This window comes from Tenrec ecaudatus, chromosome 12 (assembly GCF_050624435.1).
Source record: "Tenrec ecaudatus isolate mTenEca1 chromosome 12, mTenEca1.hap1, whole genome shotgun sequence".
Taxonomy (NCBI): Eukaryota; Metazoa; Chordata; class Mammalia; order Afrosoricida; family Tenrecidae; genus Tenrec; species Tenrec ecaudatus.
In genome coordinates, this window is record NC_134541.1 from 69,137,645 (window position 1) to 69,165,401 (window position 27,757).

Sequence of the window (27,757 nt, forward strand, 5' to 3'; positions counted from 1 at the left end):
TGTGCTAAGTGACCCAATGCAAACAGGCTGGCAAAAGTATTTGTATATGCAGGATTTGCGCTGGTCATTGATAATTTCACTGATTGAAAAGGTCTAATTGGTTCATTTAGGGAGCTAAGCATACAGGTAAGATCATTATCTTTCCTTGAATCAGTTCAACATAAACTTTTGCCTTCCTCAAATAACTCAAAACAAATAAGGCACATTATTTTAAAAATCCCCCCCTTTAATTCACCACAGTTAGTCAGAACATTTCATTTGGTAACTTGCTCAGAATTATAAAAATCCATTCATTTGGCCCAGCCCCTAATGCCCAGGTCAAAATTTCCAGACAATTTTAATCACTGCATGTAAAAAAAATCTCAGCATCTTGATGTGATGCTTGCTATCAGTGCAAAGCACATCACAGTTCCGCATGACATGACCTTTATGTTCTTGACAAGCCTCGATTATCCAGGTCCTTTACCTGCAACATAAAAATGTCAGTTAGTACCTGCAGTCAGGTCAATGGTGGTGTTTCCCACTGAGTGAGGTTCACCCCGAGGAACAGAAATTACATGGAAGACTACTGCATCGGGCCTTAGGAACCAACAATGGCTAAAGACTAGTGACTGTTTAAACTTTTGCACTTCTGTGAAGAGAATAAACGATCCACCCTCAAAATAAATCAAGGATCCTCAATCTTTACTTATGCAAGAGAAATAAAACACTACCATCTGACTTTCGAAAACCTAAATTCTACAATGGGAGGGAAGAAAGTATCATTTGAAAACAAAGCTGTACACACTTGCTTTTTTCCACCAAACCTGATAATCATGGATTGAATCAAGCTCCAAATGCAAAAGAATCACTGCACCAACTGCTAAAATGGAATGTCTGTTTGATCTTAAAAGAAAAAAAAGGCAGGATTTGGGCTACGCTGCACCGGTGTCATACCCACTCTCCAGCCACGAGAGCTGCTCTGAGACAGTCAAGCATCTTCTTACCTTGTATATCCTGACCAGCCAATGTTCTGTGGTGTAGGCTTCCTCCAGGACATCAAGCTCAAAGTCCTTATTCCCAATCTCAGCATTTCTGACACGGTCAAAGCCTGGTGGACGTTCTAGAGGGAAAAGAAAACAAGAGAGAATCACATCTTTTTAAACAGTGCTGATTCCCTGAGCAGATGTTATCTCAAGTTGAGTACATCAACCACTAATTGGAATGCTGGTGTCAGCAGTTTATTTGAGTAGGGCATGCAGAAAAAGGCATTACCATATAGACTCAAGTACAAGCCAACCCAAATATCAGCCGAGGCACCTAATTTTACCACAACCACTGCATTAAAACTGTGCTGAAAAATTTGGCTTATACACAAGTATATGGTAGGTAAGAAAAGCAAACTAAGTGCTTGCCTAACTCAAGATGATAGTTGGCAGAGTTCATGGAACTTTTATAACCCTTCTAGGAAATAGTGGCTGACATCCAAGCCCTTCTGTCCCTGAAGACTGTCATCCAGAGGCTTCTATGACATACTAATAACCCTTCCAAAGATCAGAGACAAAACTATTACAGAGCAAAAGCCAGAGTCCACTTCAGAATTTCTCCCTAATATAAAACCAATAACTGCAGTGAGAGGGAAGGCTGAAATTTACCAATTTAATCTCAACAGTCATATAAAGAAATGAGAAGTCATTTGGTCATTCCATCCCTTTGATTAAAGCCCTTTGATTAAAGCCAAAATCCCAGAGTTTGAATAGTGATTCTGCAAACACTAGGTCTTTGGGGGTGTTACTAAAACTATTTGCAACTCAGTTTGCTCATGTATAAAGTAAGTATGAATAACAATACTACCCGCCTTTCGGGCTGTAAGGAATAAATGCTTGGTGTTAAGTGGAACATGGTATGTAAGTACTGGCTATTGTCCCTATTGTTATTGATGTTATTACAAATCACTCACTGGCCTCTGTGTAAACCTGTCCAAAGCGATAGTAGCACATCTTGTACATGAGGCAGTTGAGCAGCACTGGAGAACCCTCCCGGTCCACACGAAATTCCCCAGTTGGAGTGTAGTAGTCATGCTCCTTGATATGTTTGCCTGTGTCTGTGCTGCCTCCAATCCGGACCATCCACAGAAACTTGTTGATATCTAGGAACAAGAAGAAAATAGCTGAACTGGTCAATATTCTGCCCCATATATTCTCAACAACAAGGAAGAAACTGCAGCATCACAAGTCGGTGGAAATATTGTAAGGAATTTCCTCAAAACATTTTCCCATTTAACACTAATTTGTAAACACAGAACTAAAAATACTAAAAGTGGGTGCCCACCTTCCTGATATGATCACTGAAGACTAACGTGTGAATAAGCAAATGTGGTGAATAAAGCTGATGGTGCCCGACTATCAAAAGATATAGCGTCTGGGGTCTTAAAAGCTTGGAGATAAACAAGTGGCCATCTAGCTCAGAAGCAACAAAGCCCACATGGAAGAAGCACACCAGCCTGTGCGATCACGAGCTGTCGAAGGGATCAGGTATCGAGCATCAAAGAACAAAAAATCATATCATTGTAAATGTGGGTGAGTGCAGAGTGGAGACTCACAGCTCATCAGTAAGCAACTGGACACCCCTTGACCGAAGGGTTGTGGGGAGATGAGCCAGTCAGGGTACAGGGTAGCAACAATGATAAATGTAAGTTTCCTCTAGTTCTTAAATGCTTCCTCCCCGCCACTATCATGATCCCAATTCTACCTTACAAATCTGGCTAGACCAGAGGATGAACACTGGTACAGATAGAAACTGGTAAAACAGGGAATCCAGGACAGATGACACCTTGAAGACCAGTGGTGAGAGTGACGATGACTGGAGGGTGGGGGGAATGTGGGGTAGAAAGGGGGAACCAATTACAAGAATCTACGTATAGCCTCCTCCCTGGGGGATGAACAGCAGAGAAGAGGGTGGGGGAAGACGTCGGACAGTGGAACATATGACTAATAATAATTTATGAATGATGAAGAGTCCATGAGGTAGGAGAAGTGGAGAGAGAAAATGAGCAGCCGATATTAAGGGCTCAAGTAGAAGGCAAATGTTTTGAGAATGATGATGGCAACAAGCAAAAAAAAAGGGGGGGGAATACTATCTCAAGTCCCTGATAATGTAAGGACTCAACTTTTTTCCCTTAATAGACAATACTTCCAATAAATTAGACTTCTGAAACACTATGCTCATGATTAAGTCCTAAGTATTGTTGTTAAGTGCCTTCCAGTTGATTTTCAACTCCCAGTAAGGAACTCAGTATGACAAAGCGGATTGTTCCATGGGGTTTTCTAGCCTGTTAAATTCTACAAGAACAGACTGCCCAGTATTTTCTCTCATAGGCAGCCACAATACTTTACCTACCACGCCACTGGGTTCTCTCATTGTTGGGTGCCCTGGAGTTGGTGCACATTCACAGGGACCCCACGTAACCAAACCCAGTCTTATTGTTTGAGCCCACTGTCAATCCATCTTGTCGTGGCCTTCCTCTTTTTCATGGCCCCTCCACTTTACTAAGCACGTCCTTCTCCAAGGAAGGGTCCCTCACAGCGTGTCCAATGTACATAGCATGTTAGTCCTATCAGTTAGGGCTCGTTCGTCCTGGGGATTGGCTAAGACTCAACTATCAACTAGAGTGAGTAGAGATTAAATGGTAACATATTATTCTTTAACCAAACTACATCTGCCATCATTGGCTTTGCAATGCCTCCTGTCTGATTCGGGGCTATTTACACCTCTTGGCTACGGTCAGAGGGGAATCACCAGAGACTTCATCCATGTGTGGATGCTACAAATGGATTTTGGGCTTCCACTGTCCAGTCTTCCACAAACCATGTGTTCACAATCTAAGCTCTGATACATTCTCTGTGTATTTGGATTGTATTATTCAAAATCATTGGATCACACAACCTGGTGTGCTTCCTCCATGTGGACTTAATTGACACCTCACTTAGATGGCTGCTGTTTGCAGACAAGCCTCTAAGTCTCCAGACACTATCCTTTTTTTTCATTCATTTTATTGGGGGCTTGTACAACTCTCATCACAATCCATACATACAGCCATTGTGTCAAGCACATTTGTACATTTGTTGCCATCATCGTTCTCAAAACATTTGCTTTCTACTTGAGCCCTTGATATCAGCTTCTCATTTTTCCCCTCCCTCCCCGTTCCCCCTCCCTCACATACCCTTGATAATTTATAAATTATTATTCTGTCATGTCTTACACTGTCCGGCGTCTCCCTTCACCCATTTTTCTGTTGTCCACGCCCCAGGGAGGGGGCAAACATTATTCTTTCTGACAGCCAGGCACCATCTAATTTCTGTGCCACAGTTTGCTAAAGCACCCATATGTTCAATTATCTCTTCATGAGAGTATGCATCAAGCAGGGCCATGTCCTAAGAGCTAATTATTCTTGGAATGAGGCTAGAATTAAGTGTGAGCCCAAAATCCACGGGAATATCTGTATGTTAATGAAAAGGCAAGAGAAGAGGAGATTGGCAGTTTTCTAATCCTCTAACGCCCCGAGTCGATATAGACTAAGTACATTACCATCAGAAGAGTACCCAGTGAGGCCTCCAAAAATGACCAGAACATAGCTGACGTCCAGCTCCCTCATAATCTCATAGGCTTTCTCTTCTGTGGATGCCATCGCCTAAAGAAATAAACACATAATTCTCAGAGCCAAAGCCCAAGTCATAGGATCTTCTCAAGGAAGAGTATTTCACATTAGACATTGCACATCAAACACGGAAAAACCAAAACAAAGATACACTGTACTTTACCTGCCCTACTCGAGAAATATGGGTATTATTCCATGTGTTATTATCCACCAAAATGGTCCGATTCGCCATAGCTGTAATCTGATAGCCATAATCCCACCACGACATGACCTTGGCATCCTGAAATAAAAAGGGGGATAAGGAATAAGAGGCTTCCAAACAGCAAATGCATTAATTCCTTTCAAAAGCAAATCAACAGGCCGTGAGGCTTAGTCAATATCAGTTCTTTACAGAGTAATACACAGCTAACCCAAACAGATCTTTGCACCCACTCCTGCATTTATACCCCACCATGAAGCCTCGGTTCAAATGGAATAATCCAATATGCCCAGTGGCACAGTGGTTGAGAGCTTGGGGAAATGGAAAGGTTGGCAGTTTAAACCCACCCAATGACTCTGTAGCACAGGACCTGGTCATCAGGCGCCTCCTGGAATGAATAAACTAGAAAATTCTTTTTTTTTTTTTTTATTAAATCACTTGATTGGGGGCTCTTACAGCTCTTATCACAAGCCATACATGCATCCACTATGCTAAGCATATTGGTACATTTGTTGCCATCATCATTTTCAAAACATTTTCTTTCTACTTCAGCCCTTGGTATCAGCTCATTTTTCCCTCACCCTCCCTACCTCACCCTCCCTCGTGAACACTTGATAAATTATAAATTATTATTTTTTCATGCCTTACACTGTTCCATGTCACCCTTCACCCACTTCTTTTCTGATGTCTGTCCCTCAGGGAGAAGGTTATATAGAGATCATTGTGATTTGTAAGGTAGCATTGGGGTCATGATAGTGTGTGTTTGTGGGTGGTGGTCATTAAAGAACTAGAGGAAAGTTGTATGTTTTATCGGTGCTACATTGTACCAACTGGCTCGTCTCCTACCCCACGACCCTTGTGTAAGGGGGTGTCCAGTTACCTATAGATGGGCTTTGGGTCTCCACTCTGTACTCCCCCCCCCATTCACAAACCTAGAAAATTCTATGGGGAGCTCTATTTTGTCTAAAGACAGAGTTGCTAGGAGTCCAAACGGACTTGTCAGCAGCCAACAACATTCTTAAAGGCTATTGTGAAAGAAGGTTAATCACTTCAATTTACCAAAAGGCTTAAGCTAAATTATTAAGTGTTTACCATTATAAATATCTACTTTTTTCATGCTTCTCTTTTTTGGTTTTCCTACAATAAACATGCATTGTTTATTTGAATTTTTCTCTTTTCATAAATATTTCTATAATCAGATGGTCTATCTTATGACAAAATCACAATCCTGTCAATAAAAGTTTCCAGGCAGACTTTAGGTGATTATCAGAGTAACGTCTAATTCAAAACCAAATTCACACAGCCATCAAGTCGATTCTGACTCGTAATAATCCTATCAGAGAGAGTAGAGTGGCCCATTGAGTGTCAGGGTTGTAATCTTTTTGGAAGTAGACTGTACATCTCTCTCAGAGAGAGAGGCTGGTGGGTCCAAACTGCCCACGTTTGATAAGCAGCCAAGAGCTCTAACCACTGTGTCACAGGCGCCTTCAAAATATGGTCACTACCAACATAATCCCTCAATTGAGTAAAGAATGGCTGCCAACCTAACTTTGTCATGACAAAGGTTCCACAGTTCCAATTTACCCAGGCTTTCCAGCCACCTAAAAGCTCGATGATTCAGTACAGCATCAAATGGTTTGCCCCTTTGCATCATCCCACCACTCCCAAATCTTCACCTCTGGAGTATTGTGACGAAGCCAGTAGTACGCTTCTCGGAAGTCATCGAAAATTATCCTACTTCCATCCCCACCCCGGGCAGACAGCACAATGGAGGGAGAAGAGTAAGCCTCACTGGTCACCCAGGTTGAATGGAAGGTGTAGGTGATGAGAAAGAAAGCCATGACCAAGATCATCCCACTTGCCACCTACAAACAAGGAAGACTTGTGAAGCAAAACAAACTAGATGTCTACCACACAGTACAGTTTCTCAGTCATTCACACACAAGACATGAACCAAACCAAGTCCAAGCTATAAAATTAAGCCCATCTATGCCAACTCTATACTTCCACATATATACAACCAACCCCAACCCCCACCCCACCCCCACACACAGCACATGAAGTCTCCTAAGCTAATGTAATTATGACCTTCTATGACAACTGTTTACACACACACACACACACACACACACACACACACACAGACCAGTGTCTCCCAAGCTTATTTTTAGCATTGCTTAATTCTCACTTCATTCTTAATAGGATAGGTAGAATCCTGTTGCTTCTTGCTCTTCTTGTCTGGACGACTTATGTCCAGGTTCTTCATATATGTGGACAGCACTTGGGAGACTCCAATGCCAGAGAGTATGCACATGACAGGTGCCAGTACCAGCATTAGTCGTACCTAAGACACATGAATCAGGATCATATTCGAATCAGGTTTTGTAAATTACAGACTGGGACCTATTAGAAATCACAACATGATTTTTCAATGAAATAGAAAAACAAAGAAGGGGATATACGTGATGCATTTAGAGGAATGGGTTATTTAAAGCATGGTCTACAACTGTTTCAATAATATGAGGGGATTCAAAGTTCATGGGAAAATTCCATTATCTTTTCATACAGTTTTCCCATGAACTTTTTGAAGCTCCCTCTTAAGTATCCTGAATAATGATATAAAACATACTTCTTGCCTGTGACTTAGAATCAAAACAGTTTGGGAAATATTGTTTTGTTAAACTACCTCCTCGAGTGTACTGCAACTGACGGCACCCCGTGAGTGTCAGATGAAAACTACGCTCGTTTTCAATGGCTAGTGCCTCCTACACTCTTGGTGAGGAGAACACTACGTGGCAGCTTGCCAGCTGCGCAGCGAGCGGCGCCTGTGCACGCACCCGCACTTTCTGAGTCATGTGGGGCAGGAACTAAAGAGCGCTTCCGAATGAAAGGTGGGAAAGCTTGCTGGAATTTGGGGGCATCCATTCCTCACCATCACTGCTGAAAAATACATGCTGGTCACACCATACATGATGATAAAAATCCGGGCATCCGACAGGTTGCTAAAGCAGTAATACAGGCCAACTACAAAAGAGGGAAGAAGTACGCAGTTGAGCCCTTGTAAAATCCCACAAAGGAAACTTCATCAATGTGTAACTAACTGGATGCTTCCACACAATTATCCCACCAATTCCACTTCCAGAAATCATCTTGATAAAGCAGTAATAGGTATGTGCAAAAATTTATTAGAGTCCAGCCTAGCTCCTTAAACTATCAAAATAAAATATTAGAAGCAACCTACATGTCCAACAATAAGGATCCAGTTAATTATATTTATAAAATGAAAATCATACCAATTAAAATTCCGCTACTAGAACTTATGGACCATTTACCTCCTTCTTTAATAAACTCTGCACTTAAATGAATATAATTTATCTTAAATATCATTATTATAATACTAAATAACTGAGAAATTATTATTTTTAATGAAGAAAAATGCTGTAATGTATTTATTCATTAAATAACTAGATGATCATACAAAGGTACGCCAAAAAGTTTTGCTACAAAATCGTAGAAATGGTTTTAACAGTTTTTGAAATAAAACAAAAATATCAAACTGTGAGGTTATTGTTTCTTGGCAAATTCTCAAGTAAGTTCTACACACTGCAAATCCTGCTCCAAGGAATTCTGTTTTTTAGTTTATACCATTTCAAAACAGTCGTTTGGGCATCCTTGAGGGACTCAAGCTACCTTCCTTTAAAATGTTCTTTGAATTTGGGGAACAAAAAGAAGTCCAAAGAGGCAAAAGCAGGGCTAAAGGGCAGATGGCGCCTGGTTGCCCTTTGATATAGAACAGCCACCGCTACCCTTGAAGAATGATACAGGTTCAATATCACGATTAAAAAAATTTCCCGGACTTACGGGCTTGATCTGGACTGGGATGAGATGCTTCCTCAATATTCTACTGCTCTTGTCTATAAACCTCTTTCTTATTCACAAAAAAAATAAATAAATAAATTTCCTTAACCCAAGTTTCTTGGTCTTTTTGTCACCACTTCAGTTTTGAATTTTCCTAAAACTTCTTCTTCATAAGGTTCCATGATGAACTTTTGCCTTTTAAGAAAATCTAACAAGCATTTGGGATTTTAAAAAAGGTCACTATAACCATCTAAGCTGACCTCTGCCTTGAAGTCATCTTTGAGGTCTTTCCAACCTTCATTAAAACGCGAGCTCCACCTGGGATGTTCTTTTGTGTGGAGGAGAATTCCTGTAAACTTGTTGCAATGCGTCAGGGATTTGGGAAACATAGCCCTGAGCACTGCTAAAAAGTTCACACTGACTCTGACCTCGAGGGGCTACTCTCGATGGCACAAAAGGCAGTCCCTTTTTGAAGGCACCCTACCAAGTGCGGTACTAAGAGAACTTGCCGCTACCGTACACAAACTGTAGACACGTTCACACAGGTTCTGTCTTACAACCCACAGGAGCAGTTCTCGTCTGTGCTACAGGGTCGCTATGGGCCAGAATTGAACCAGTGGCAGGGAGGTTGAGATTTTCGTCTAGACTAACCTTGGCATATGTGAACAGGAACCCTAGTATCAACACTTTTGAGTTATCTTCATATAACAAAATACAGCTACAGATTAAGTAAAGAGAACTTGTGCAACTTTTACCTTTTTCTTTCACACTTGTCTATAATGTTTTCAATAAACTACTTTCACTCTCATAATCACCATTACAAAGCTATTTTTAAACAAAAGCGATTACTACCGCTGACAAATTCCATAATTTAGATTTCAGAAGGTCTGAATTGGTCAAAAGATACAGGAAAATATGAGGCTTTGAATTTGCCTGTATCTCTGTTATATATTTAGTCATACTTTGTACTGCACAGAATCACAAACAACATGAATGAGGGCAGTTGACATATTTTGAATAAAATTGTCTCTACTGCAAGAGGCCACATTGGATCACAGACCTGGAAACATGAAAACAAGGAGCTGTAAATCAAAATAGTATGAGGACCAGGTCGTGGGCTGATGCTCAGACACAGACGCAATGATGGGGATGTTGTTCTTAGCATACGAAGGATCCAGTAGTGAGTAGAAACGTCCAGTCCAGGGAGATATTTTTCCTGGTAATAATGTAAAAACATGTATTTCAAAAACATTCCAGAAACAAATGAATATCTAATCCTAACTAATCATAGCTTTTGAAAAGATTCTCAGAGATAGGAAAACTAGGTTTTTTGCTTAAATGTCACCAATACTTTGAGAGTTCTACTCCTTGCTTTCTATTAAACTTGAGAGTGAATTTAGCAGGACAGCCAGCAAACGAAAACTCAGAAGGCAAGGAGGCAGACATGCTCCTTGAAGGAGCTTAAGTCAAACCGGGCAGGTCAAAGGGAACTTGAAAAGTTAAGTCAATTTGGTCTTACAGGGTTATTCTGAATCAGTCACTACACAGGATTTGGGCACAATCAAATAAGGCTCTGAAAAGTGCAACCAGTGAAAATGAGGAAGAAAGAAGATGTGACATGCCAACCACAAACTAAAAGCCCAGTTTAGTCTACAAAGGACTCCATGGGAAAGGAAAAAAGGACTACATGAATGACCCAGCTGAGCTCGGCAGACAAGACTCGTTCCAACCTCCCAATATATGAAATGTGTACATAATTGATTCACAGAAGGAAGAGAACGATTAGGAAGTAAGATCTTGCACTACGTGGGGGTCTTCGGAGTAGGAGCTGCTACAGTGAACAGTCTGCTGGGCGGACTCCAAATTGTTGTGACCCGGACCAAGTCAACTGTGAAGAAGTGGTAATCTATGTGCTTGAAAGAACAATAGAAGGGAAAGCAAGCATCTCCCTTTACTCAGGAAATATCTCGTCTTTTAGGGTTTATTCTACATCCATATCTCGGCCTTTCTTCCTGGATGCTGCGAGCCTCCCTACCTGTCAGCATGAGGAGCGCTCCCACGGTGAGAAGGACGAAGCCTACCAGGGAGATGACACTCCGGAAGAGCACTTCGAACTGCTGCGGATTCAACTTGCTGCGTAGGTAATCCACAAAGGCATGGATCTGGCACAGACCAAAGACCCCAAAGGCTGCCATGTGCTCTGATGAAAGAACAGGCTGCGGGTGAAAGCATGTGGATGGAAATAATAATGAGGGGGGAATGAATTGGCCTGCCTCAAATTTTCCTCACTCAGCTCATCACACATTGGCCTACTAATCAGCATTAATTTGAAACTGTCAGACACTGCGTCAAAGATGAGGATTTTCTGCTGCTGAAAAGATAGGCAACTTCCGACACCCATGCAGTCAACTCTACTCTCTCCTACCGAGTAACTGTGAGTCAGAATTGACTTGGTGGCAGTGAATTTCACTGGGTTCTTGAAGTTCGGAGTAAAGGGTCCAAGGAGTAATAAGGCTACCAGACGATCAGGAACTAGCCGGGAAGGCTCTAACTGAGCTGCCATATTTCCTTAAAGTATCTGCTACCCTTCAAAGCACATCATGCACTACCATCAACCTCTGACATTTGGCTCAAGCTATTTTCTTAGCTTGGAGTACATTTTTCCTTTCATTTCCCCCAAATTCCCACTCATTAAAATGCTCATCCTTCCAGACCCAATGGGAAGGCCACTTCCCAATCTGCTGAACTGGAATCAAGTCCTCTCTCTTGTGTGTTCCATAGAACTTTCTATCTCGCCTACCACTTTTCAGTCTTTCCCTTATACCATATCAAAAGACCACCACCCAACCCACTGCTGTCCAGGAGATTCCGACTCACATCGATCCTGTAGGACAGAGTAGAACTGCCCCGCAGGGTTTCCAAGACTGTAAATCTACTTTTTTAGGAGTTAATCCAAACATCCTAACAGTCCACAGTTCAATCACATCAAACAGGATTGTACAATTGCTACCAAAATGAGTTTCAAAACATTTTCTTCCTTCTAGAACTCCTTGTTATCAGCTCCCGTTACCCCCACCTTTCCTACATAGTTCCCAGAAACCCTTATTCTGTTGTCTGTATAGGTGACTGTAAATCCTTAGAGATGCAAACAGCCTCATCCTTCTGCAGAAGAGCCGGTCGGTTTGAGCCACCAACCCTGCAGTTAAGGGCTCCTAGATTATTGGGCCCCCATTCCAAAAGTTTCTGATTCAGTCGTTTGTAGTCTAAGGATCTAGAAATTACTTTCAGAGAAATGATAATATAGACTATATTTTAGTTGGCTTCTCATATTTCTTTTCCAGCAACTTCTACAAAGCCACAGTCATTTTTAATGCTTTTTTCCATTTCATACTAATTAGCAAAGAATATATAGAAGATGATCAGTAAAAAGGAATAAAAAGTGGTATATGAAATAGAAAGTTTTGTGGAACATACAAGAGAGAAACACTGCGTCCAGTTCAGCATTAGGAAGGCGCCTTTACAGATTGGGTTTTGAAGGACGAGAATTTTAGTGAGTAGGAATTTGGAGGGGGGGGGGCGGTTAATTACAGGTAAGGAAGCAGCTCGAGCAAAGGCCACTTGCATGAGACTTTTACATAAGAAACCAAACACATCCCATTTTTCTCTCTTATTAGTTATCTACTCACCTGATAGGCAGGACATATACTGAACCTCAATAAAAAATTTAGGAGTGAGGGTAGGGGGAAGGTGGGGAAATGAGAGAAAGGGGGGACAGATCGCAAGGATTGACGCATAAATCCCCACTTCCCAAGGGGGGGGGGTTGTTGAAGAGCAGAAACATGGGTGAAGGGAGACAGCGGTCGGTGTGAGATATGAAAATAATAATAATTTATAATTTATCAAAGGGTCATGAGGGTGGGAGGTTGGGGGAAGGAGGAGTTTATGCCAAGGGCTCAAATAGAAAGAAAGTATTTAGAAAATGATGATGGCAACATATGTATATATATGCTTGATACAATTGATGTATGGATTGCTATTAAAGCTATAAGAGCTTCCAATAAATTTATCTTAATTAAAAAAAAGATGAAGAAATTTAGGAGTCACAATATCAAAAAATCCCAGACATTATCTTGATTATGCACACCAACTCAGTTCAAGCAAAACATCTTGCCCCCTCCCACAAATCTAAGACAGAGAATGTCTCTTGAACTCGAACTTCATAGCGAATAGTAACATGCCACTGAAGGCAGACTCAGAGGTCAATGACTCCCTTGCATTAGTTAACACGAGCAGCCGCGAGCTGACCTGAGATCAAGTTTTATTATTTTATTAGAATCCAAGATAGACTAATCTAGTTGGAGCTGCATAAGAAGATGAAAAACTGACTGTGGTAGAAATTGTACAACACTGCTTGATTTGATTGAACTATGAATGATATGTCTGTATTAGCTTCCAAAACAATGGTTTTGAAAAAAAAGATGAAAACCTCAGTGTAGGACTCACCTGAAATCCCACAAAGGAGATCTGCATGGAAAGAATGGTGCCCAGGCAATACACAGTGCAGTAGGCCACATAGATGCGGTGAGAGAAGCGTCCTGTGAGCATCAGCACCAGGACATGGAGAGGGATCAGATTGATCAGGAACACATAACCGCCCCATGAAGAGACCTACAAAAGGACATAGAGACGTTTCTAAGCATCCTCTAGGACACCGCCACTAAAGTCTAGGACAGATGGGCAAACGGTGGCTTGAGAGCCATATGCGGCTCTTTTGGTATGTACATATATGGCTCTGAAGTAAAACTGAAAATGAAAATAAAACTCTCAGTTTCATTTATAAAAATTTTAAAGAATATTAGTCAGAAAACGGTGATTTCATTTGTGTGCAAAAAGTGTAATTATGGCTCTTGAATAATTTTTAAATTGTTGTGAGGAACAGGATTGGCTCTTCTGTCCCAAAACTTTGCCAACCCTAGTCTTGGATCTCACGTATGACTTTACAAAGTACATCTCTTCATAGTTAACAACACACACACACAACTTAAGGAGATTTAAATGACTGATTTTTCTCACTTGTGACTTTACAAAGTACATATCTTCATAGTTAACACACACACAACTTAAGATTTAAATGACTGATTTTTTTAAGTAAGAAAATCAATTCTCTATTCTCTTTGGTTACTAACATCCTGATCACTTCAGAGACAGAGCGACCTCAGCCCTAAGGGTTAGTCTAGACTGGACTAGGCATTACTCTACTCTGAGGGTCACAGAGAAGATTCAGGGATTTCTAAGTGAACACTTAAGGAAGGAAGTGCAAATATATACATCCAACAAGGTGGCGCAATCAATATTTACTTCTAAAAGACATAGTATTTGGAGTACTTTTTAAAAACTAGAAACACCTAGGATAGGCTTTATGTGGAGACAGAAAAGACTTCCAGGCTCCAGTCAATGAATGCAAGTCCAAGCACTACTCCCAGTTATATCGGTGGACTCCAAAAGAACTCACACCTAGGGACACTGTGGGCAGAGAGGGGGAGAAGTTACCATGTAAAAATAAGCCAGAGCACACTTGGCTGCCCAGTAGATGGAGCCAGTCTTTACTGCTTTGATCCACATGTAGTAGGTGAGCAGCATGCAGAAGATGGCAATCCCTGCAAGAGAGAGACAGCAACATTCAAGAAGCGGCCATGCCGGCATGGTGGTCAGGAAGACCAGACTGGAATAAGGCTACATCGACTTCTACATTAGAGCCACTGCAAAATTAGAATTGTAATTCTACGCAAGCCATTTTTTGTCTCAGAGTCCTATAATAAATGACTAGTTCATACGGCTGTTCTAGACAATTTAACGTCTGTATAAAGCACTAACACAGTACCGGACACATTGCAAGAACCAGTTAGTGCTCTCTCACTGTCGCCGAGTCAATGCTGACTGTTAAATGTTTACGGGAGTAGAAAGCCCGGTCTTTCTCCCGGGGCTGCTGACCGTGTGGCTCACAGCCCAACTCATAAGCATTACATCACCAGGGCTCCAGAGCAAGTGCTAGACTGCATTATTATTGCTCTTTCCAAGTCGTACAGATTCCCATATTAGCATGCACCATTCTGCCTCCACCTCTGAACACAAGCAGCGATTTCTCTAGAGAAACAAAACCACTGAAACATATATGAAGAGAGAGAAACCTGTGGCAAGGAAATGGACCGCATAACTGAACCCCGCGCCTGTGCTCAGAGGTCAGCTGGAGTTATCTTCCAACTAAAGCAGGTGCAAGGATGAAACACCTCAAGATTAGCAGATCAGAGGGCAAGCTGCTGGCCCACAGGCTGCAGATGCAGACAAACCAAGTTCGGCAAGCACTAAGGCAGGCCACTAGCTTAAGGTCAAGGAATTTAAAGTCAAATGCGGATCGATCCAGAATAAGCAAACTAACGAGTGAGCTTTATAAGACTATACCCTGACCACCCAGTCAACCCACTGGCAATAGCCCATGAATCAGTAATAGCCTCACCCGACCTGGTGTCCTTCCAAGCAACATGAACAACTAGGTGCATTGCTCAAAATGCTGCCGATTGGGAGATTATCCCTTCACCACTGTCCTTCAGGGATGCCCCCAAAGGGGCTGCGGTGCTGCTACTGTCCACTTTTGAGTGGTGTCTGTCTACCCAACATGCAAAACCATCTGTGAACCAGGCAAAATGTTCTTTTACTCCGTTAACTGAGCACAATGAACTACGAACTGTCCATGCAGCCAAAGGAGCAGGCTGAAAGAGGAAAAGTAACCCTACAGGACCATGGGTCACTTCCTCATGCAATTGACTGGTGCCTTCCGATCCTGCTCAAGCCCAAGCTCAAGCTACTTCCATGTAATAACAGAGGACTCATTACTCATGTGCTCATCCAGCTTTATGACTCAATAGATCAGACAGCATCTGATTTGTGATGTGTTTTTCAGACCACATGGTGACTAAGTGGCCCATGGGTACCATGCAATCTTTACTAAGATGGTTTTCTGCAGAGGGTGGCTGGGCTTTGCTCTGAAATCCTATGGCCTGTAAAGTGATTTATCAATAGGACCTCCAAACAGAATCTCTATCTGCTACCGACAGTTCAAGCACCAGTGCATCCACCAGATTATAAGGCCCAAGTGGCAGAGAAGCTCACACGGCAACCTGAAGCAGAGCAGTTTCATGTTCTTGGCCCCATTTAATGTCTAACAAGGCATCTGACTCAGACAATGTCCCAGACAACTTCCCAGACTAGTCAGACTTGAGAATCAATTTAGGAAACTCATCCGAATAATCTTTATCTAGAACTACTCTCCATACCAAATGTCTCAGGGTAGGTTCACTAGAAAAGCTTAAAAATGGCTATCTACATATATCAAAAAAGAGATTTAGGTCAATGAAGTGGCTCATGCTTAGAGAGCCTGACAAGTCCCAAGTGTGTGGTACGCTATCAGGCTGGAGGATTCTCTTAGCTCACAAAGTTGTAGTGGCCAGCCAACCCAAGGTCAGTAGGTCAGACAGCAGATTGTCCACAGGCTGCAAATGCTAACAAATTCATTTGGTGGGTAGTGCAGTAGGCCACTGGCTCAAGTCTCATGAGCAAATGGTCAAAATACAACAAGCCAAATACAGGATGATCCAGAGCAAGTTTTGCCAGAATGTCATTATGTGTTCACACCCCTGAGGAAACCACCTTTCCTATAAGGTTTCATCTTGGAACTGATTACATGATAAAGGATCCTACTGACATAATTACAGTAATTGACTGCCAAACTACATAGCCAGCACCAAACCTGTGGGGCTCTTGGCCACGGCAAGCTGACACAGAACCCTGAATGCCTTTCTCCTCAGCATTTTCCCAAGGAAGTCCCAACTTATGGCCCGTCCAGTCTTCCCGGACCCCAAATCTGAACTAATCTCTCCTTTTCCCACATTCTCATAGTACTTTGTTCCTAAGTCTATTATGAATTAAACTACTATTTGACTCTTAATAGTCATTTTTATAGGAATATATCTATCCTTTTTGTGAAACCTAAAAATATGGGATGCTTCACATATTTGCACGCTATCCTTGCGCAGGGGCTGCGCTAATCTTCTTTGTGTCATTCCATGTTTAGTCGGTGTGCTGCCGAAGCGAGCACTACTACCTTTCTTAATAACTAGAAAAGAACCTAGCTGTATCATCAACTACCTTTATAATATTAATGTTCAATGAAAGAAAAAAAATGAGCTGAAAACACGCTAGCAGATGTCATTATAGAAATAAGCAAAGGCCTATGAGTTACCGGCAACCTTACTAAGGAAATAATATAAATTTGCCTAAGGTTCCTTCCTTCTCAATTTAGATACTGCCTAGTATTTGATTTTAAGCCAAACGTCACTGCCCTTCCTGAAGCTCGAATGGCCAGTGAAATGAGCAGATCTACTTCAAAGCCTTACCTTCATTGTCATAGGAGCCAGCCACGGATCGGGAGATATACCCAGGAACGACAGCAATCATGGCAGCAGCAAGAAGCCCAGCCCCTGCATCCTGTAAGGAAAGACACCGATAAGAAGGGAGATCCCCTGCTAGTTCGTTTTGTTTATATTGGGCCCAGAGAACAGTCTGATAATTTCTAAGGTAGATGTGAGACGACTAGAATAACTCACAACACAAGAGAACTACAATCATCACAATCAAAACCTATGATGATACCAAAGCTGAACTGAGTACATAAGCTAAAAACAGACAAATTATGTGAACTATCAGATATCAGAAACTGCCTGAGAATGAGTTGTTCAACTGTTAGTCTGCCCACAAGTTGATCGTCTATACCCTGATAATATCTGTACAACACAGAAACACGGGTCATACTTCTAAAACCCATGCAGAGAGCCCAAGAAAAATAACTATTAGTCAAGTTAAAAAGTCCATAAGAGTATGTGATAATCTGCCTGAACTGAAGATGCCAAGAATTAAGATAATAAAATTGGACTATTACAGGCATCTGTTGGCTCAATGAGAGAATCAATAATATATAACCCATAATCCAAGAGTAAGATTCGTCGATTGATAAGTCACGCTTAGGACAAGGCAGCAAAGAGAAGGAGGAGAACTATACTCCGGCTTCTCAAGCTGTCCTGATACTGTATACACTCGCGTATAAGCCGAGTTTCCCAGCACACTTTTAATGCCATTTTTGTGGTAAAATTAGGTGCCTCGGCTGATACTCGGGTCGGCTGATACTCGAGTATATACGGTAGTTTATCACCTCCCAGATATCTCCCTGATAACATAAACTCAGAAGAGCAAAAAGGAGCCAGGACCAGCGATGCTGAAACATGGTCAGAAACAGCATTATGTTCTCCATCCATTATAGAACCAAATAGATTAAGAATCTTAAAATGTATGTTTAGAAGAAAAAGAAAAAACAAGAAAACCCGCTAAGTGTCTACCTATAATAGAACTGATCTTGCTGGTAAACTTCCTATTGTTTGTGGCTCTTCCCATAGAATTCTGAGGAGCCCTGGTGGTGGTGGTTACGTGCTAAGTGCTAACCGCAAGGTCAGCAGTTTGAAACAACCAGTTGCTCAATGGGAGAGAAGCAGGGCTTTCAACCCCTACAAAGTGTGTCAGGAACTCAGGGGCAGTGCTACACTATCCTAGAGTCTTTACGACGCAGAGCTGACATGATGGCACAGAGTTTGTAAAATTAGGATTCTGAGGACTTCAAGAAGCTAAACCACACATTTCCAACTTAAACGTTTGGTTTTGGTTTTTGATGTAGCCATTTACATTTGACCCTCAAATGCTGTCTTATAAAGACAAACAAGTGCTAATGATGAACTATATATATATATATATATATATAGAACCTAGAGGTGATAATGAATCCAACAACTTTGTCCAACAAAAGCGATCTTTAGTTGTCTCCCTACTCTCGTCAAGGGTCCCAACCCCCCAACCTTCAGCATCACCCAAGAGAGGTTCAAAAACATTCACTCCCACATCCTTCACCTTGAGCTCTTTGGTGAGGTGGTACGTGACGATGGTGGTGAAGGAAGAGAAGAGAGGGGCCAGGAACACACAAACGTTCCGAATGTCGATGGTGATGTGGAGAAAATGGAGCACATGGTAGATTGCAGCGGAGGTGATCATCAAGCCTGCAGCAGGAGAGAACCCCATTAGCTGTCCTCGGAAGAGAAAGGTGAAGCAATTATCAAGACCACCACTACAAAGTTTTGGACACAGGACCCCAAACTCGAATGCAGAAGGCCTACAAATGTCTCTCCCAAGGCTTCTGTCAGATGTTCAGAATGTATCAAACCGCCCCTTCCCACTATCTCACACAGGCTCTTCTGTCGTCTGTAGGAGACCCACTTTTAGGAAACGGGGTTTTGTGGCCAGTTATTAAGTCCATTTCAAGTCATGTCAACCTCATGAACTCATGATAAAAAGTACAAGTGTCTCAAAATGAAGCCAGTAGAGAAAAAAGAGGAAACTGTTACATAATATGCAAATACAAATTTGTCTAAAATACAATACAAATATATAATCTTGGTTTCCAAAAAAAATCCTGTTCCCCTCACCTGGATAAATTGTTCCTCCAATGATTCGTCCCAAAGGATACCAGGCCCGGTCATCAAACCAATTATGGAATTTATAAAACCCCTCCTCAGCCAGGAACCGGGTAGTCCGATAATTAAAGTAACTAAAACAGGAAAGAAAGAGATCTGTGGTCTGTTTATCCTCCTTTTCAGGCGAACCAATTTGTAGTTAATTTGTTCATCACGCTATATCATTGTAAAATGTATCTTCCTGTAGATCACCTTAAACCATTATTCCAGTCAGTCACTCCATTAAAGTCAGTTTAATATGAAAGCGTGGAAATCACTTTACATTATCATGAGTCTTCACATTTCTCCTGCCACATTTGTCTCACCTAAAGTATTGCTTCTCTCATAAGGAAATGAAACTTATATTAAAACAAAGGAAATTTCAGATCGCCATATGTTAGTCATTATCACCAGGCAAGCACCTCCACCCCCAAAAAAAAAATCCAGCTGAGGTACAGGCAACAAGATTTTGGCTCTTTTTTTTCTTCTTTTTGCGGTATTCAGTTCATCATTGGTAGAGTTGGGCTCTTTTTAAGTGACAGGAATAAAAAAATAAAGGAGCATGCCAACATCATAACACATGGGTAATTTCATATTCATATTACAGATAAAATGAAAAATTTTAATCCATTCTACAAACTTCTTCATGAGTATTTACACTTTTAATGCGTCCATTCATATTAAAATATTTCTAATATCACCATACATGGTAAGTGCTAGAGAAAGAAGTGTGTGCTCCCAAAAACATTTGACTAAGCTGTGTGGATAGGTCACTCGGATAGGCCATGATTCTCACGATGCAGTCATCACCTGGATTTGGTGACCTGATGTAATTAACCTATGTGCTCTGAATCCTAACCTCCACAATGTTAACAAAGCAGGATCTGTGTCAGTTATGTTAAGGAGGCAGGAGACAGCCTAAGGATTAGGTTGTATCTCCAGTCAGTCCCTTTTGAGATTCAAGAGATTTATAAACAAGTCAGCAGAGATCAGAAGGACCTACGACCAGAAAGAAAGATAAGCTGGGATTGGAGCGCATCCTTTGGATTGGGGTCCCTGCACTGAGAACCTCCTAGAATCAGGAGACACACAGAGTACCTTCTCTCCCTAGCGAGCCCACATTCTGGATTCCATCTATTCTCCTAAACAAGGAGCCCAGAGGCACAATGTGAGGTCAGTAATCACGCCCAGCAGTCACTCTGTGGAAGAAAGATGAGGCTGTCTGCACAGGTACAGATCTGCAATCTCTGAAACACTATGAAAAGGTGCTACTCTGTCGTACAGTGTCTTTGACTCAGAATCCACTGGGCCAGTAGCAGTGCGTTAGCCTCCAAAAGTGTGAGAAAACACATTTGCTGAAACCATCCCTTAGGATCTCTCTGTTTCAGACACACTAGATAAACCAAGACTGGTGGATCAAAACATACTTGACATAAAATCCTATTAAACCTAGACATGAAAAGATAATATTTTAAGAAACAGAGGAAGCAAAATATCAATAAAAGGGTCTCAAACTAAGAAAAATGACCAGACCATCATAACTGTCCTCCCCAGAAGCCCTGGGGGCACAGAGGACTATGCATTGGCTGCTAACCTCAAAGTCAGCAGTCTGAAACCACCAGCTGCTCTACAGGAGAAAGATGAGGTTTTCTACTCCATAAACATTGTCTTGGAAACCCACAGGGGCAGTTCTTGTCCTGACCTACAGGGTCGCAATGACTCAGAATCCATTACACAGCAGTGAGTTTGGTTTGGTAATTACTCTGTGCCCTTTTCCAAAGCCTATTGCTGTCTTGACCAGTTATGCTTTAGGAGCTGAAGTAAGTCTACATAGCAAACAGCAAAAATCTGTCACCTTGCTCATCTCTGACAAGTATCAATTTGGAAACCATCAGAGACGGAAGGAATGAAAGGGAAGCAGGCAGTAAACAGGCCGCCACATTGTATCTTCTACCAACAGCAGGAGAGGCACAACGAAACAAGAACGGAAATAAGTCACCAAAACCAGAGTATTCACTGACATGCAGTTTCCTCTGCTGCAAAATATCAAGTCACATGATCTTTATGGTACTTCCAACTTTATGGTTACCGAAACCAAAGCAAGTCACATGAATCCTATGGGACTGAGTAGAAAGGCCCCCGAAGTTTCCAAGGCTGTCTGTGAAGCAGACTGCTGCGCCGTAAACTGCCTGCCTTTGGCTAGCAGACATGCCCTACCTGTGGGCTCCGCCTCTGACTGCAGAGAAGCCTATGATTGCCTGCCTGCAGCACCTGCTCAATTACGGAGTCTGGGGAGACTCCTGACAGACTGGTCACAAAGAAATGAAAGGGTACAAATGTCCTCAGTCACGAGAAAACAGAAATGGATTTGGAGACCCCAAAATAAGCACAAGTGTGGCTCCACAGTGCTTTCAAATGAGCGCGCGCACACACACACACATGCAAACTCAAAAACATGTATAGAGATTTCTTTCACCAATGATCGATCCACAAGCTAAACATGTTTTCATTGTTCCAAATGTAACAAATGACAAGTGTTTTGTTAATATATATTTTATCACCTTTTCCAGAAGAACTGTAATTTTGGCTCGCTCAAAATTTTACTAAGTAATTTTACTTTAGGCAATATAAGACACTGATTAAGAGACCGGTCTAAAGGCTCAATCTAAACAAAAAGAGACCGGTCTATGAAGTCATACAACTAGGTTCAAACCCTGGCTTCCTGGCTCCTCCACTTAAAAAATGTATAGCCTTAGAAAAGCCACATCTCTCCAGAGCTCAATCTTCTCATTTGTAAAAGGTGAATCAGAGTATCTACCTGCATCTCACAGAGTGGTGTAGGAATGTAGAAGCAATCTTTGAAAATGAAGCACTTTTAATAAAATAAAACTCAGTAAATACTAGCTACTAATACTACTATATCTTTTTCATCTACTAAATAAAATTTCTACTCCAATGCACAGCTTTAAATTGTCAACACCTTAAAAAAGCAACATCAAACACCATGTCATGGATCTCAAGTTTCATTACTTGTGGTTTTTCTTTTGAGCCTTTTTATTGACATGTAATTCACATTATCGTGTACTTCAATAGTCGGTCCCATTGAAAAGAGTTGTACAATCATCATCATCAGTTCCTTCTTGTACTCACCGCTACTAGCTCCCCATTTCATCCCACCCACCCCTTTCATACCCGGAGTAAGCCATTAATCTAGCCACTGTCTCTAGATTTACTCCTTGTGAGTCTGGAATACACACCAGGGCCCTTTCCCCCAAGTACATCATTAACTCTTTATCAAGTGAAGAGGCTAGTCTTCTATTAGCTGACTCAGATCTTGAATACCAGGCAGCCCATAGCAACAGTTTGAGAGACTCACTGGGCCAATTTCACCAGAAATGTTTCCAGATGATAAACTATCGCCTTTAGAAAATGTTAGGGTTCTTTTCCCCTAAATTTACTGAAAGCACATCTTCATAGTTAATTAAAATCTAAAACCCATGAACCTGAATGCTTTCCCCAAAACATCATACTGGACCAATCCAATATACTCACGGATCAAACTCATGGATAACACTTTCAAATCTCAGGACAGCAAAGAGACGAGTCAAGAAAGCTACAAAAACAAGAATACATTATCGGTCATGTGCCATGAGAGAGCAATAATAGTATTATCAGAAAGAAGGTCACTGGAAATAAAGCTGACTCCTGAAGCATTTCGCCATCCCTCCCAATAGTGAAGAACGCCTGGCGGGACTGTGGGATGAGCACCGAGCTGTTAAGCACATGGACAGTGGTTCAAACAAAGCCTCCCGCTGCTCTGTGGGAGAAGAGGCTGTCTGTTCCCTCAGAAGATGTACAACCTGAGAAATCCGATACAGCAGCGGTTCTCAACCTTGGGGTTGTGACCCCTTTAGGGGCCGAACAGCCCTTTCACAGGGGTTGCCCAATTCAAAACAGTAGCCAAACTACAGTGATGAAGTAGCAATGAAAATGTTATGGTTGGGGGTCACCATGAGGAACTGTATTAAAGGATCACGGCCTTAGGAAGGCTGAGAACCAGGGTATACAGGGTCACAGTGAGTCAAAATCGCCTCCATGGCAGTGTTTGCTTCCCATCTAGAGGAAACAAGAAGTTCACTTTCCTCTGACAAATGACTTCTACACATTTAACTACAATGCTGCATTCACCCACTGACACTTCCCTCAGCGTCTAAGGTCATCTTTTATGTATTCTAACTCCTCAGCCCCCAAACTAGCCTCAACTGTAGAGCAATCTAAGGTTAGGCAAGCAAGATTATAGTCACGACCCACGAAGAGACGAGAAATCTAAAACATTTGAGAATTGAGTAAATTCCCAAGAAACTTTCTAAAATACCAAGGTAGGTACCTAAATTGGGGACAGTGGTCATTTAGAGAGTTCGAGGGCTCTCAGCCCGCTGAGAAAACAGTAACATAGCATGTCTCGCATCCTCTTCTAAGCAGTCACGAGCCCTGACTTTGGTATTTCTTGCACTTCTTTTACCTTCATCAAATCATAATGACGGGAGGTAAGAAGAAAGCACAAAATCCTATTTTAAAAGAACAGGATTTCTTTTAACCCTTCTCACTGAATTAAAGATTTCCTCTGTCTATCCCCAAAGAGAGAGGCTACGGTGCACACTCACACAACACAGCGGCTATTGACAGGATGAGAAGCTTCAGAAGCGTGTCCTGCTTCTCATAGGACAACCGTAGAAATCCCAGCTTGGTCATCTTGGCATCAGTGGGTGGCAGCAGATGACACGCAAATAGCTAAAAATGGTCAAGATGGAATGTTAAGCATCTTCTAATTATCTATTTAACTTTTATATTTAGTGATGGCAAAGAACCAGAAAAAAAAACTTAAGCTAGTCAAAACGTCCGGGAGGGTCAGGGCACTTCCTAATCCCTCATCCTTCCTTTAAGTATGATTTACTAGCAGAGAAGAAGGCACGAGACAGGTATTGACCTGTCAATACTAAAAACGAAGAAATCAGAATTCACCACACATCCTGTGAATTGTGTTTCCCATTCCTTCACAGCTACCATCTACAATCAGCAGTAGAGGGAAACGAGCATTTTTAAAAGGGGGGTGGGGAGCTGCAAGCAGGAAGGTATGCAAAGGAAACAGAAAAGATCAGAAACAGAGAAATAATAACAATAAAATGGAGAAACCAAGCACTCAGAAAAAGCCAGGAATGTGTGAGAAAAACCAAAAAACACTGAATACAGATGTGAAAGCAGAAATAGGAAAGAGAGAAGACATGCCTAAATTAGCAGTTTCCAGCCCTAAATTTAGGTTTAAACTGATTGGCCACAAGCTTTTTTTTCTGTTTTGAATTCCAATGAGGCTATAAGGTCAAGTAATAACATGAATGATCACCAATGTAGTAATAATATTGCACCACAAATGAGGGGAAAATAAAATGATTTTAAAAAAGAATGAGGGGAAATGTACAGAAGATCACTACACTTCAAACCATATCACATTGTAACTACTGCTAGGATCCATCTTCTCTACCAATCACCTTTTTCCAGGTTAACCGACACTGTAAATTTAACAAGATTAATTCCATGACATGGAAATAACTCAAGACAACAAATGATAAACTGGAGGGGGCATAAAAGTTTTTCCTACTAAAGCAGAAAAGGCTGGGTGAGCAGAAATGGGAGGGCTAGAATAATATAAAATTCAAAATATAAAATTCAAAAAAATCAAACACTTATGTACATCAAAGACTTCTCCAAACGTGTAGAAAGAGAACCTAAAATCCAAACCCTCTGCTTTCAGGATCAAGAACAGAGAGACATCCCGGGACAATCAAGGAAGAAGTGGAGTGCTTCGAGATCTCTGTCTGAAAGGTAGAGGCTGGGCCAGAGAAAACGGAAACCATCAGAGAAAGCAAAGAAGCCAGGGCAATACAAGAGGACCAGGCAAGGAGGCCAGGAGGCAGAAAAGAGGAAACTACACATCAGAGCCATGGGATGGCTTCCTGGTCCACGGCGGCAAAGGCCAAGGGGAAACTAAACACTGGGCTACTGCCAGCTGAGAGGCAGTGCGATGGACCAATGACTGGCTCCTTAATGTTTCCTGGTCCTGGTTTGTGATAACCTGTTCAATTCCCTAATAGATTCCTTTAATTTTAAGTATCTTCTGCCTGTAATAAAAGTAATATCAAAAAATAATTTACAAGTGGATGTGTAGATATGTACGCTGGTACAAGTGTGAGATTGTTGGTTTGACAGAGGTTATTTCTATATGTTTATATGTGCTGCAATACATCCAGGTATGTAGTAAAGCATGGGGGGGTAGGGGTGAGGGGATGTAAATGCAAACTTCTTAGCCAGAAGCAAACACCTTGCAGGAATGAGTTGCTGGGCTCAAAGGCTTAGGCGCACAGTCTAAGGAACGTAAGAGGCCAACTGGCATAACACAGTCCACAAACGCAGTGCTCTTCATGTTTTCATGAGTAGTGACTGAGGTCTTCACAGTTTGCCAACAGCCATCCAGCATACAACCAGTGGTCTCTTCTCGTGGGAGCAAAGAAGAGTGAAGAAAGTAAAAAAACTGAACCCAAAAAAGGTAGTCCAAAGGATCACATGAATCACTGCTTCTACTAGCGTGAGATCGGAAAAACTAGTGGCTCCCACAAGCCACTCTGATTGGGATCACAATAAAATGTCACGGGCAGAGTCAGGAGAAAAAGTGTAGAAAATTCAAAATCATAAATCAGACCACGTTTACAGGTCTGAGACTGGTGGAACTCTGGAAACTATGGCCCTTAGTCACCCTGCAAACCTGAAATCCACTCCCAAAGATCACCTTTCAGCCAAACAAAAAAAACAAACGATAAGATGAGGCCATTTGCTCCACCGAAGACTCACAGACTCGGGAACTATAGGTAGGGTTGCTCATATCAGTATCCTCACGATGGGAATGAGTTCTATAAAGTGAACAATACCTGTGAGGAAACTAACCGCCAGGCTAATAACCATACATAACCAAATGGGCAGCATTTGCCCAAAAACCAAAGTTCAGAAAACAGGAAGGGGCAGGAAGATGGACAAATAGAAATCAGGAAAGCAAGGAGGGAGTGAGAAGAGTGCTGTTACATTGAAGGGGTTGCAACTAATTTTACAAATCAAAATGTGTATAAATGGTTGAATAAAAATCTAATTTGCCCTGTAAACTTTCACCCAAACAATAAAATGTTCAAAATGAATCAATACCATGCTTAGTAAGTTACAGTTGTGCCTTCTTAAACATCTAATAGCTAAGGGCTAAATAATGAATCAAATAAAGACTGGCTAGCATTGTTTAAAAGACCAAGCAGGAAACAGGGCTGTCACTCCTGGTCTTTAGCTCACGGTTATACCAAAGAAAAGAATTTACACTGGGCTAGGTGGAAGGCACCAAGAATCGCATTCTCTTCTTCTTCTGAACTGGGAAGTCCATCATCTTTTTTCATAATTAACTGCCCCCAAATAGCGGTTTTACAAAGGGGGTTGTGATAATACCAAGGGCAAACATGATTAAACACCTAACTCCTTAAGTCCACACTCGAGCCATCGCTCTGGATTTGTCCAGTGTTTCGGAATGCTTGAAACAGAAAGCACCGAGCAGCCGATGAGAGCCCCACACGTGGAAGTGGACCCAGAGGAAAGAGGATACGCGGGCCTGTGTGTGACAACTGCAAAGGCGCCGCTAACTTTAAGCAGGGCCCGTGGGCGCTTTCATCGCATGCTCTCTGGTAATTTTCACACACGGAGAAAACAAGTTAGAGCAGACCTTTTTCGGAAAACACGTCCTATCTGCTCTCGCCCTCAAATGTACTGTGTAAGCTGTGCCAACCGGGTTCTACCGCACTGCCAGCGCCCAACGACAATCTCCCACGCCCTGCACGCCCCAGTGCCCGCCAAGCCCTCGCAGTTCTGCTCTCTTGCAGGTCCGAGCTCTCGCCCCCCCCCGGAGCATCTCCGATAGCACCCCTCGCACAACACCTCGCCCCCTTCAGCATCCTTCCGCTTCCCTGCAAACCTAGACCCAGAGCCCAAAGCTCGGCGCACTCGCACGCCTGGGCGCAACCCCTTCCCCAGGACCCATCCTAAGCCTGCTTTCCCAGATTCCTCACGGCTTTCCAGCCCAGGGTCTCCCTCACGCCCCCTTCCCTGCCAGGCCCCGAGCACCACCGCTTCCCTGGAAAGACCGGCCTCGTGCACTTCCCTCAAACTCGGGAGTGCTGTGGCGCGCACCACCACTAATTGTCAAATTAGCTCCCCCGGTCTTCTCACCTGCCCGCTTTTTCTCCAGAATCCGCTCGGCTCCCTCCAGCCGTCCGCTCAGCGGCGCAACCTATTCTGCCTGCACTCGGCACCGCTCCCGATTGGTCGGCTACGTGCCCCGACACGGCTCCTGGAAAGCCATAGGCTGCTATGGCT

At 42.3% G+C, this 27,757-nt stretch overlaps 1 protein-coding gene and 1 non-coding gene across 2 annotated transcripts; both read right to left on the reverse strand.

The window, feature by feature from the left end:
* Window positions 1-205: 205 nt before the first annotated feature.
* On the reverse strand, window positions 206-27,729 carry STT3A (STT3 oligosaccharyltransferase complex catalytic subunit A). Its single transcript, XM_075564121.1, has 18 exons — window positions 27,611-27,729; window positions 23,965-24,091; window positions 22,853-22,913; window positions 19,274-19,395; window positions 18,702-18,847; window positions 17,144-17,234; window positions 14,244-14,350; window positions 13,197-13,361; window positions 10,729-10,909; window positions 9,754-9,909; window positions 7,768-7,859; window positions 7,024-7,179; window positions 6,512-6,700; window positions 4,800-4,916; window positions 4,567-4,669; window positions 1,940-2,128; window positions 987-1,102; window positions 206-466 (listed from the first exon to the last, which is right to left on the reverse strand). Exons 2-18 carry the CDS (start codon window positions 24,050-24,052, stop codon window positions 428-430), a joined length of 2,118 nt encoding a protein of 705 aa, XP_075420236.1. The 5' UTR covers window positions 24,053-24,091; window positions 27,611-27,729; the 3' UTR covers window positions 206-427.
* LOC142423559 (U6 spliceosomal RNA) lies at window positions 16,739-16,845 on the reverse strand. The gene has a single exon (XR_012779188.1). It is a non-coding gene; the product is annotated as a U6 spliceosomal RNA (small nuclear RNA).
* Window positions 27,730-27,757: the final 28 nt, after the last annotated feature.

What these genes read in the sequence shown, in the direction of transcription:
- STT3A (XM_075564121.1), bottom strand. Translation starts at nt 24,052, where the DNA reads ATGACCAAGCTGGGATTTCTACGGTTGTCCTATGAGAAGCAGGACACG. An exon ending in TGTATTTTTCAGCAGTGATG is followed by an intron (nt 7,180 to 7,767) that starts GTGAGGAATGGA and finishes CATGTGTCTTAG; the next exon opens with GTACGACTAATGCTGGTACT. An exon ending in ATATTTCTCGAGTAGGGCAG is followed by an intron (nt 4,670 to 4,799) that starts GTAAAGTACAGT and finishes TTATTTCTTTAG; the next exon opens with GCGATGGCATCCACAGAAGA.